At 47.3% G+C, this 11,661-nt stretch overlaps 1 protein-coding gene across 2 annotated transcripts; it reads right to left on the bottom strand.

Moving 5' to 3' along the window:
* Positions 1–2,942: 2,942 nt before the first annotated feature.
* On the bottom strand, positions 2,943–10,517 carry FZD4 (frizzled class receptor 4). 2 transcript variants are annotated; one of them, XM_005287520.4, is made up of 2 exons: positions 10,154–10,517; positions 2,943–8,105 (listed from the first exon to the last, which is right to left on the bottom strand). In XM_005287520.4, exons 1-2 carry the CDS (start codon positions 10,397–10,399, stop codon positions 6,777–6,779), a joined length of 1,575 nt encoding a protein of 524 aa, XP_005287577.1. In that variant the 5' UTR covers positions 10,400–10,517; the 3' UTR covers positions 2,943–6,776. The 2 variants fall into 2 exon arrangements, with proteins under 2 accessions (XP_005287577.1, XP_042711926.1); XM_042855992.2 differs by lacking the exon at positions 10,154–10,517 and adding an exon at positions 8,827–8,951.
* Positions 10,518–11,661: the final 1,144 nt, after the last annotated feature.

Genomic DNA, 11,661 nt, shown 5'->3' with positions numbered 1-11,661 from the left:
GCTTTTGAAAACTTGATCCATCGTAAATCTCTAAAGACTAGTACACAACTCCTATTGTCTCCTTTATAAGAGCTGATTACTATCAGCTCTATCTTGTGATCTAGTTAAGTATTAAAGTAAGATTATGCTAATCTAAGTAAGCCTGTGCACACCTACTAATGTAAACGATTTGTGAGTTGTAAAATAATTATACCATAAGCTGTAATTTTGATGTCAAACTGGCTGGTGAAAAGGCTAACAGACAGGTTGGGTAGCAGAAAACTACAATTCTTAACTGATGAACATATATGGAATAAAAAAAAACAAAAACAAAAAACTTTCAATTGCACTGGAATAATTCTATCCTAGCCAATGTATTTACAGAGGGATTACTAAGAACAGAATTTGGCCCTCACAAAAGCCACCAGCAATACTGAGTGACCTGCATTTAGCATGGGCGCCAGGTTTGTATAATTTTTGGTGGTGCTCAGAATGGGTCCAAACAGAGCCATCCCATGCATAGGACGGACCGGGGTAATTGCCCCGGGCCCTGTGCTTTGGGGGGCCCCACGCTTCAGGGGGACGTGGAGTCCAGGGCAGCCTGGGGGATTAGCGGGGGCCTGGTGCTGGCAGCAGCGAGCGACCGGGGGAGGGGGTGGAAGCCGGAAAGAGGCAGGGTGGGGGCTTTGGGAAAGGGGTGGAATGGGGGCAGGGAGGGAGCTGGGTCTGGGTCGCTCACTGCTGCCGGTGCCAGGCCTCCTGCTAACCCCCCAGGTTCCCCTGGACCCTGTGTCCCCCTCTAGCGCAGGGCCCCCCAAAGTGCAGTAAGCCCAAACATTGGTGGAGCTAGGCCCAGATTCCTAAATATTGGTGGAGCACGGGCATATAACTCACCGCCTATGGCCCTTAGTAGACATAATGATATACCTTCATTCTAGGTTCTGAATGCATTCCACATTTTAAAACCAATCCTTCCATACTTGAAGCAGAGGGGAGCCTTACTTGAGCAAAAATAGCAGGACCAGGCCTTGCGTTGCTTGTTTTTCCCCCTAAAGTCACTAATAGAGCAGTAGTAAATGGAGCCGCAGTAGGTTGCTCCATGATCATTTTAGAGCTGCACCATACATCTCGGCCTGTGAAGATTTTTGACTCTATCCATTCAGGCAAGCCTGGATGCACTGCAGAAAAGCTACAGCCCAGTCCTGCTTCCTCACCAGTGCTTTGAGCTGTGGAATCCAAGCACCCCCTTTGGAAACGTTCCTTCTCACTCAGGCCTTGGCTACACTGGCAATTCACAGTGCTGCACTTGCTGCGCTCAGGGGTGTGAAAAAACACCCCCCCTGAGCGCAGCGAGTGCAGCGCTGTAAAGCGCCAGTGTAATCAGCGCCTGCAGCGCTGCACGCTCGCTCACAGCGCTGCAAGCTATTCCCCTCGGAGAGGTGGAGTACTTGCAGCGCTGCGAGAGAGCTCTCGCAGCGCTGGCGGCGCGACTACACTTGTGCTTCACAGCGCTGCTGCGGCAGCACTGTGAATCTGCGAGTGTAGCCAAGACCTCAGACTTAGGGCTTCCTGGAATAAGGCTGCCCAAGAAGCTGAAGCATGTCTTGAGTTTTATCTGTTGTCCACTAATGATAGCTGGGAGCACTTTTCCATCAAAGATTGCAGCTTGGACCCAAATGTAGGTCTGAGGCCAAAGTTCTAACTCATTTAAGCTAAGGATTTCAGTCTTCTGTGTAACGCTGGCAAACCAGGTGCTGGAAGCCAGTCTGTTTCACTTGCATGTTAGTATGCTTAAAATGGGGTATTGATCTCATAACAATGTGAAATGCTTGTAAATTACTGCATAAAATAATCTCACATATCTTTATCACACACTGTAAGGCAATATTTAAGTTTTTGCTTTATAACTTAAAAAAAATGTTTGCCCTGAAACTGTCAGCGGGGATCTTCTCCTGCTCATCAAGGCGGCTATCAAAACTAAATGGGCCATTATGAGACATCACAATGCAAATGCTTTGTCAATTGCCCCTTCATACCCACAAAGAGGTTACATGCAAGAGGGCTCTTCCCATCAGCTTGAACTCTGGCAGAAAGAAATAAAGAGAGGGAACAAGAGAATTTTCATCTCTCTGGCTGTTTGGATTCTCACAGGGTTGGAGCTATGAAACAGAAGCAGAGAACCCCAGGGCCAACCTTGGTTATCCCTAAAAGGCATACAGTGCTGAGAGATTACTACAACAGTCACCTTTTAAAACCATAGACTGTAAAATCAGTGTATATGTTTGCTTGCTTTAATCTTGTAATAACTCATTTCTTTTCTTAATTAATCCTTAGTCACTTTGCTACAGGATTGGCTACAAGCATTGTCTTTGGGGTGAGATCTGAGATACAAATTGACATAAGGTAAGTGACTGGTCTCTTGGAACTGGAAGCAACCTTCATCTTTTGTGATCTTTGGTGAATAGCAACCAGCTATCACGAAGTCCAGCTTTCAGAGTAGCAGCCGTGTTAGTCTGTATCCGCAAAAAGAACAGGATTTAGAGTAGCATCCGTGTTAGTCTGTATCCGCAAAAAGAACAGGAGTACTTGTGGCACCTTAGAAACTAACAAAGTCCAGCTTGTCTGGGTGGCAAGATAAACTGTAGTGCCCAAGGGGACTGTCTGAGACTCCCTGGTAACACTGTTATAGTGCTTCAGGAGTTCACACTTGTTATTGGGTTGGTGAAATCTAATTATAGAATACACCATCAGTTTCAGGTTCTCTGCCCTGCTTCTTGACAATCTGCCCTGAGCTTGGCGTGACACTCTTCACTTAGAAAGGAAGGAGAGGAGGGGTCAAAAAAAAGCAAAAAACCCACAATGCTTTGTGTTTACAACAGGAGGATAAAGACAGTTTATGAAAGGAAACTTACCAAAAAAAAAAAAAAAAAAAAAAAATCAAGACAGTAAGAATCCATTACTTATTCACAGAGGTTAACAAAATTTTATTTTGATACAAAAATTAAATAGCAAAGTTTTTTGTACAGTGATAAATTAGAAATTTACAGTACATACATCAATGCAGATATACTTTCTGTACATCTAAAAAATTATCAGTGTCCATTCCCTTCGACAAGTTAGTTTCTCTTTCTGAAGCTCTATCATAAGTAGTTTAGCTTGTACCTGTCTGTCAGACATTTCAGAAGCCTGTATGTCAGCACAAAACACCAACTGGGGATGGGACTGGCTTGAGAGAGAAAGGAGCAGAAGGGATTGTGCAGAAAAAGTAACTGTTGTAAAGTTTTGAGCTCTGTAGCCACAGCAACTGCACTTTCAAGGCAGGATTAGTCACACATTTTTTGGTTTTAAATTCATAACTATGTTGAAATGAGAGAAACTGAGTTGCAGATATTCAGTCTTCATAACTGCCGTGCTTCAGACTTGATCTAGTGGTTCCCAAACTTTAACAACCTGTCAACCCCTTTCACGAGACTTGACATTTTAGTGAACCCTCCTAAAAATGAATGTTTCCAGGGATTTTCTCCTTTACCTGAGTATAAATTATAAAAGCAGTGATCTTGGAAATATAAAATTTGTTTTTATGACATGCTTATTACACACTATTTATTATTAATTATTTATCATTACAGTATTTTGATTACATTATGAAAATGGCAACACTCTTCCAAGATCTCACTTTCGTAGCTTGTTTCACTTTGAATAAGCCTGTTATAAGACAAGGCTCCTATGTTTCATCAAGGAGTATCAGATGTGAAACAGCATAAAGGTATTTAAGAAGCCAACTCAAAGAGTTCCTCCTACACAAGCATTCGGGTCTTGAGCCGTCCGGGCAAACAACGCACGTTACAACAAAGCTTAAACTTGTTCTTCATAATAATTTTAAAAACAATACAAGCTGCCTATTTAATTTTAAAAACAGCAAAAAAATATCCACCTCCCTTTCCATTTCTTATAAGGAGTCTTGCAGTTTAAATCTCCGCAGTGTGATAGATAGGCTTGCTTTGATCTGTTTAGCTCTTGGAAGTCCAGGGGCTCCGGACTGCTGGATCCATGCTGCCCTGGGTTCCCAGGGACAGCTCTGTCCACCATTAGGGAATTTTTCCCCCCCAAGAACCCCCTGTAACATTTCACAACCCACCGGGGGTTCATGAACTCCAGTTTGGGAACCACTAATCTAGAGTGGCTTTTCCAATCACCAATGCCTGAACAACTAGAACAGCAAGGTAAATGTACATAGTTAAGTTGTGCCTTTTCAGAGGGGCTTCTGTGGCCCTGGGTCAGATGCTCTGCTTCATTGCCTTGAGGTAAATCAGGAATAAATTCACTGAGCTCTGGTACATAACTGCAAGAGAATTTAGGCAGGCACAATGCCTCCAAGGGACAACTGCTGCTATGTGACTGCTATCCCCATAGTATTTGAGTGCCTCACAACTTTAATGGATTTATCATCCCCTCACCCTGCAATGCAAGGAAACATCATCCTCATCTGACTCACTTTCAGATGTCACTAATCACCAGTGCTACCATTCTAGTAAAAGATCCACTGAGTCATGCTCTGAAATTCAATGATAACAGGAACGGTCACCCCCTTAACAATACATTCTGGGATGACAAGGATAAAAATGCATAGGTCAATCACATCAAATAGCATGAAGTTCAGTGTGTATGAATCACCTAGGGTCATTAACCCGTGACTTCACTGGACGGATGCCTGGATTAATTTGTCCCACTCACTTTCTCTCCTTCACCCCGCAGAATTTGAAAGTAGCATCTGATTTGGCATCCTTAATGCAATCGTAAATACATCAAGCACTGTGGTGAAGCCCAGCCATCCACACCTTTCATTCTTGCAGAACTCTGTTTCCAGACCAGAATATATAGATCCAACAGGCATTACTGTCCAATAGAAGAGACTTGATAGAGGAATGGATTTGGAACACTCAGCTAGTACATAATGGTGTGCTGTGGGTAGAATAAGTCAAGTTGTCACTTGCTGTGCTAGTGACTGATCCCAACTGCGCAGGCTGAGATGAGGTTGTTTTGTTTTTAAGCACATATTTCAGCACAGACACAATGCGTGTCTAACACAGTTTGAGAGATAGAGGGGGGACCCCTTTCAGGCCTGCCTCATCCTACAAAAGACCACAATACCCTCAGCTACCACTTAAGTCCACCGGAATTGAAGGCACTCAGCACCTCACTCGATCAGGCCTCCATACGCTGGAGATGAAGCAAGATTTTAGGGCACACAGGTGAAGCTACTGTTGGGTCCTTCAAGGGGAGCACTTAAATGCTGCTCTTTATGTTTATATTATACTTCCTGTTAATCAAGCAGGACTGTGGCATTCATAGTCTCATGCTCCCTATGAACGCGACAGGCCAAGGGCAAGGAACCTTGGCACTAACTATGAAACAATTACTCACCAAGAAGAAGTTGGATTTCTTCTCCATGGAGCCCTTTTCAAAAAGGAAAATGTCTCCATTGTTGCTGAAGTCTGATAACATTCTTACATAAAAAAAAAAAAAAATTGTAAGTCACTCTCAGTGACCATCAGTTTGAGCCAGTCAGCTGTACTGCTATGTCATGGCTGGAGAATGTTCTTTTATTTTTAATTGACACACACAATTATACAACTGATCTGTGTGAACATGAAGTTGCCAAGGAACTTAACATTTCACTTCTCCCAGACTGGCGTCTGCATAGATGTAATCACACAGAGTGAAATATATTAAGTCTTAATTGCTTAATGCAATAGGTCTCTGGGGAGAGCCAGATAAGTTTACTTGGAGAAAAACTACATGTTCTGCTGAATAAAGAGTTTGTCCAAAGTGAACCTTCATTCACTTTCCCTCAGCTGTATATTGCAGTAGGAAGGAGAGCTATTAAAAGAAAAAACCTAAGTTATTAATGCAGAGGAATAAAGTAGTCAGAGGCTAGAAATAGCCAGGTTATCGAAAAAGGACAAAAGGGGGCAGGGAAAAGGGGGAGGGGGTGGAAGGGAGAAAATGGCAACTATATATGCTGTTATGCTTCAGACTCCAAGTTAATCTACTTCTGATAAAGGTACGGAGTGAAGCTTCTAAACACCTCAAATGAAGTACTGATGTTTTAGACAGCAAAGAGTGTGCCGATATAGAGGTTAGTATTAGGTTGTCAGCTGAGGTATACAGCAATCCATCCCAACACCTAACTGAATCCTACAAATTCACTGTTTGAGTTGTTTTCATACCTGGAAAACTTAGCTGGCATTTGCATGAGGACCTAATCCTTGGCTGAATTATGCACCACACAACACCGATGAAGGCAACAGGCTGTACCGGCTATGGGTCCAATCCTAAAAGGTCCTGACCACATCCCTTAAGACACTGAATTCAAAGGGACTGATGTTGTCAATTGAAGCTGAGAGCACCCAGCCCCTCACAGGATTGGACCCTAAATCAGCCCAGAACTTGACCCTCCTCCTCCATGCACCATAACATGATTCAGGAAAATCAGCAATGCAAGTAACAAGATGCAAGACCCTGTGGCTTCTAATGACATTAATACATTGCAACCTGCTTTACAAAAATGTGACAAGTTCAGATTTTTCACAGTGTTCCAAGCCGCCCTGGGCTTTCGTATTTTGGGCAGCCTGGTTTATGGTTATTCTGTTTTTGAAATTTCTGCTTATTCTTTAAGGCTTCTTTTCAGAGACAGATTTTGTACTTTACCTCCCCACACCTCCCCAGCAACATTTCTACTGCAAGTGTTTATACACAAGTCCTTCTTGGGAGAGAAGTCAGCACAGAGGTTTTGTTTACACCACAGTCTCATTCCCTTTCCCAGGTTTCACCCAACCATCCGCTCTCTTCTCTCGTTTCACTTTCCCTGAGTTCACCAGTCTGTTAGAGCACTTCTGCCATGTGTGCAGAGTCTTGGCCGACCAAATCCACATGCCAGATGTGATACCCACCAGCAGAGACATGAAAATTTTAAGCATCTCCACTGCCATATTGGAATCATCCGCTGAATAGCGGAAGATAGCCCAGTTGGAGATTTCATAGAAGTAACATGCAATTACACATGTAGCTGGGACAGTGTATAGCACTGAAAAGACACCAATTTTGACCATCAGTCTTTCCAGCTTGTCAGTTTTAGTCCCATCTTTTTGAAGATTAGACCTGATTTTAAATAAGGCCACTAAGCCTGCTGCTATGAATAAAGTTCCAATAACCAAGTAGGTGAAAAGCGGAGCAACAACAAAGCCAGTGAGTGCATCTAGGTTCTGGTTGCCAACATAACACAGACCAGTGAGCTCATCTGCATCTACTAGTCTCATAATCAAGATGACTATGGTCTTCACTGCAGGGATAGCCCAGGCTGCAATATGGAAATAGGAGCTGTGCATTTCTATAGCCTCATGGCCCCATTTGAGTCCTGCTGCTAGAAACCATGTTAATGTCAGAATCACCCACCAGATGGAGCTAGCCATCCCAAAAAAATACATCAGTAAGAAAATTATAGCACATCCTGTGTTCTTAAGACCTTCTTGGATAAGAACAGGTTCTGCTGCCTCTTCAAAATCACAGGATATCCTTTCCCGGCCTACAGTCAGCCTCACGATATAAGCAATGCTATAAATATTGTAGCACATGCTCAGAAATATGATGGGGCGCTCAGGGTAGGAAAATCTGGATGAATCAATCAGGAAGGTCAGGACTGTGAAGGCTGTTGATATGAAGCACAGGCTAGCCCACACGGCCATCCAGATATCAGTGAATTCCTTAGCTGATCTGCTATAGAGACCAGCATCATAGCCACACTTAAGGACACAGCTCAGGCTTCTTTTTACCCAGATATACTGCTCTGAATTAGATCCCATTGTGTGACACTCTTCTCCTGGCTGCAAGGATGTCTTGCTGTGAAGGGGAACCTCTTCATCCCCTGGACCCTCCATACACATGTGATTGTGGTCATTCTGGGGTGGAAATTTACTGCAGTTTAGACTGTCTGGCCAGGCAAATCCAAATTCTTTCAGAACAGGTTCACATCTTCTTTTGACGGAAAGGCACATGCCACCGCAGGGACCTATTGGGATGTTAATCTTCTCTGTGCACATTGGAACATAGACTGAACAAAGGAAGAACTGGAAGAGAAAAACAATAATCAAATTTGTGCTGAAAAGAAGATAAAAATGGTAGACTACATAGCAAATTCCCTTTCTATCCTCTTTAACAGTACTGTTCAGTACTTTGCCTAAGTAAGTAAGCAAGGAGCAGCATGTAGTAAAGAAACCAAGAGAAAAAAATCCTAAAAACCTCAGCCCTTGTTCTCAGTTCAAAAAAGTGTTTTGAGGCCAAATCCTGATCACTTTACTCACTAGAATTAGCCTAATTGAAGTCAATGGGCCAGATTCACACAAGGTGAACAGAACTTAGCCCTAGATCTAAGCCCTCACATTTACAATTTAAGGGGGCAAAACACAAACTGAATAAGTACCGTAATTTAAACTTTAACAAATATATAGACCTTAGTTTTCGAGACTGCATAGAGATATTTAAAACTTGAAACAAAACAGTTACAATATTAACAGCTCTTTGAATTAACAACATTCATGGTTGAATATGGTCTTTGTATAAATCATCTTTTTTCTTATAGTGAAGTTAGTATACTGTAATCTTCTCAGTACTTGACTCTTATAATTCTGGTACACACAAAGCAAATAGATGTGTGTAAAACTTAGCATTTAAAAAAAATGCCAAGCAATTATTAGTTTGGATACAACTATCTGAAGAAGTAAGTTTGTTATTCAGCAACATCTAAGTCATGCAACTCCTACAGTGAAGTTACTGGAGGGGTTCTCTTACCACAATTTTATGCTATGTCCCTTTGTTTTTTTATGACAAGTCACACACATTCACCTCCTCTGTCCATTATGTCTGGATGCACAAGGTTCACCAGCTCCTTACACATAACAACTGTGTCATCTATGGTTAGAAGTGAAGGGCTTTACGTGCAAGGATCTGAACTGAAAAGTCACGTCCTTGAAGCTGTCTATCTGTTTAGTATATGTTGTACTTTCATGGTGTTCAAGGATAAATATTTTTCTTTAAGAAGTCAGTGAGAAAGTTCACATGCCTTGATCTGTAAAAGTCATTTTTTTAATATTAGGCTAAATGACATTTTTAAACCCATAAAGAGAGATCAGCCAATTTATTAACCCTGATTTAGAGTGTTCTCTTTAGTCTTCACACTAGTCCAAATTCCTGGGCTACCAAAGGGAACACAGACAAGTAGAGCATGCCAAACAACAGAAAAGTTTGGCTTCTTCTCCTAGCTTCTGACTTTGTGTGGAGGTTACTCCAGAAAGAGGACTGGGAACGGGGCTCCTTGTGTATTTTACTTCAGTCTCTCAGCAACTGTAAACCCTGTGAGATTAAATGCTATTGTAACCTTATTGTACCTTCTTTTCTGTAGATTCACACCCAGAGGGGAAAGCTAATCTTGAGCCACTTTGCAGCTGGAAGTTTCCAAATGTATCTTTGTTTAACCCTTTTAATAGTTTCTTTTAAAACTTTTGTTTACACCAGCAGATATTTTCACGCTATTCTATCCTAGAAACTTGGTCTGAGAAATAACCTGAAACCCGCCCACGACTGTTCCCAAATCGGCAGCAGGCAGCAGAGAAACGAGGTTGAAGTAGATTTACAAAACAAAGGCAAGAAATGCAACAGATTGAAACTTGGAGTCAGTGGGAAGTTCGCAGAACAAATGCAAGAAGTAAAACGGGAAGGATTCGGGATAGTCCCTGCTGCTGGAAGCGAAACTGCCTCTTTTCACCCTAGAAACCATTGGTTTTTAGCACCTTAGGACGAGATTAGGTTGGGAAATAAATTGGGGTGGGGGTGTCATTGGGGGGAATTTACAACATTTCGGGGGTGCAGCTGGCACCGTAACTGCAGCACTTTCCCTGCAATCTGCCCCTCTTTCCGGTCGGGTTTGCTCCACGGGAGGGATCCTCTGGCAGCTGCAGAGATCCTTGGCGCGAGCGCCGCTGCTGAATGTCACTCGTGCCGGGCTTGCCAAAGCGGGGGAACCGGGGGAGAGACACCGGCGCTCGGCGGCGGCTAGCACTGCCAGGAGCCCCCCGCACACCCTGACTCGCGGGCCTGGCGTTCGGGGAGGGGCACCCACCTGGAGCTGGCTGGAGCAGCCGTACTGGATGAGCGGGGTGAAGGTGGTGAGCTGCAGCTCCGCGTCCGCCTGCAGCTCGTGCCCCACCAGGTTGGGCATCTTGGTGACGTTGTAGCCCAGGTTCTGGCACATGGCGATGCGGATGGCATCGCAGCGCCGCTCCTCGTCCTCCCCGAAGCCGCGCGCCGCGCCGGGCAGCAGCAGCAGTAGCCCCAGCAGGAGGCGGCAGCGGCCCCGCAGCCCCATGGCCCGGGCCCAGCCCCACGCTGCCCGCCCACCCTGCACCGCCCGGGCGCTGCCCCCGGCCAGACGGGCTCGGCGCGGCCGCTCTGCGGACACGGCCCGGCCGGACAGCGCGGGGGCGGGGCGCCCGGCGGTTAAAGGGCCCGGCGGAGACACTGCCCAGGGGAGGGACCGCGCCGCCCCGCCTCCGCCCACGGAGCGACCCACGGACGGCGGGCGGAGCAGCGGCCCCGACTGCCCTCCCTGAGTCCGGGGAGCCCTCGGCCCGGGGCAGTGTCCCTCCGGGGGGCCCTCCCGCCGCACCCCCGGGCAATGCCCCCCGATCCCTCCCGGGAACCCCCGGGGCACCCTCCCCCAGCACCCCAGGGCAATGCCCCCGGGAATCCCGCCGCACCCCCGGGCAATGCCCCCCGGGAACCCCGCCGCATTCCCGGGCAATGCTCCCCGAGAACCCCGCCGCACCCCCGGGCAATGCCCCCCGATCCCTCCCGGGAACCCCCGCCGCACCCCCGGGGCACCCTCCCCCAGCACCCCAGGGCAATGCCCCGCGGGAACCCCGCCGCACTCCCGGGCAATGCCCCCCGATCTCTTCCAGGAACCCCCGCCCCACCCCCGGGGCACCCTCCCCCAGCACCCCAGGGCAATGCCCCCCGGGAACCCCGCCGCACTCCCGGGCAATGCCCCCCGATCTCTTCCAGGAACCCCCGCCGCACCCCCGGGGCACCCTCCCCCAGCACCCCAGGGCAATGCCCCCCGGGAACCCCGCCGCACTCCCGGGCAATGCCCCCCGATCTCTTCCAGGAACCCCCGCCCCACCCCCGGAGCACCCTCCCCCAGCACCCCGGGGCAATGCCCCTCCGGGGGGCCCTCCCGCCGCACCCCCGGGCAATGCCCCCCGATCCCTCCCGGGAACCTCCGCTCCCCCCCCCCCATCCTCCTGCCGCATCCTGGAGTAATGCCCCCCCGACTCCCAGAGAGGGAACCCTCCCGGGGCAATGTCTTTCCGGGGAATCCTCCCCCCCGCACCCTGGGGCAATGCCCCCCGACACCTCCCCCAACCTTCCCACTGTCCCCCCGGCAATGCTCCCCCCAGCGCCCCGGGGCAATGTCCCTCCGGGGAGCCCTCCCGCTGCACCCCCGGGCAATGTCCCCCCAGCCCGACCCCCCCAACCCTCCCGCACCCTGGCGCAATGTCTCTCCAGAAAACGTCCCGCCTCACCCCGGGGCAATTTCACCCCCAATCCCCTCCAGGAACCCTTCCCCCA

Source organism: Chrysemys picta, chromosome 1, assembly GCF_011386835.1.
Source record: "Chrysemys picta bellii isolate R12L10 chromosome 1, ASM1138683v2, whole genome shotgun sequence".
Lineage (NCBI taxonomy): Eukaryota > Metazoa > Chordata > Testudines > Emydidae > Chrysemys > Chrysemys picta.
Note: the sequence above shows the minus strand (reverse complement) of the source record. Positions and strands in the feature narration are given on the sequence as shown.

Bases quoted from the DNA above. Each gene is read 5' to 3' on its own strand.
- FZD4 (XM_005287520.4), bottom strand. From the start codon at position 10,399: ATGGGGCTGCGGGGCCGCTGCCGCCTCCTGCTGGGGCTACTGCTGCTG. The intron at 8,106-10,153 runs GTGGGTGCCCCT...TTTCTCTTCCAG, and splicing joins GCTGCTCCAGCCAGCTCCAG to TTCTTCCTTTGTTCAGTCTA.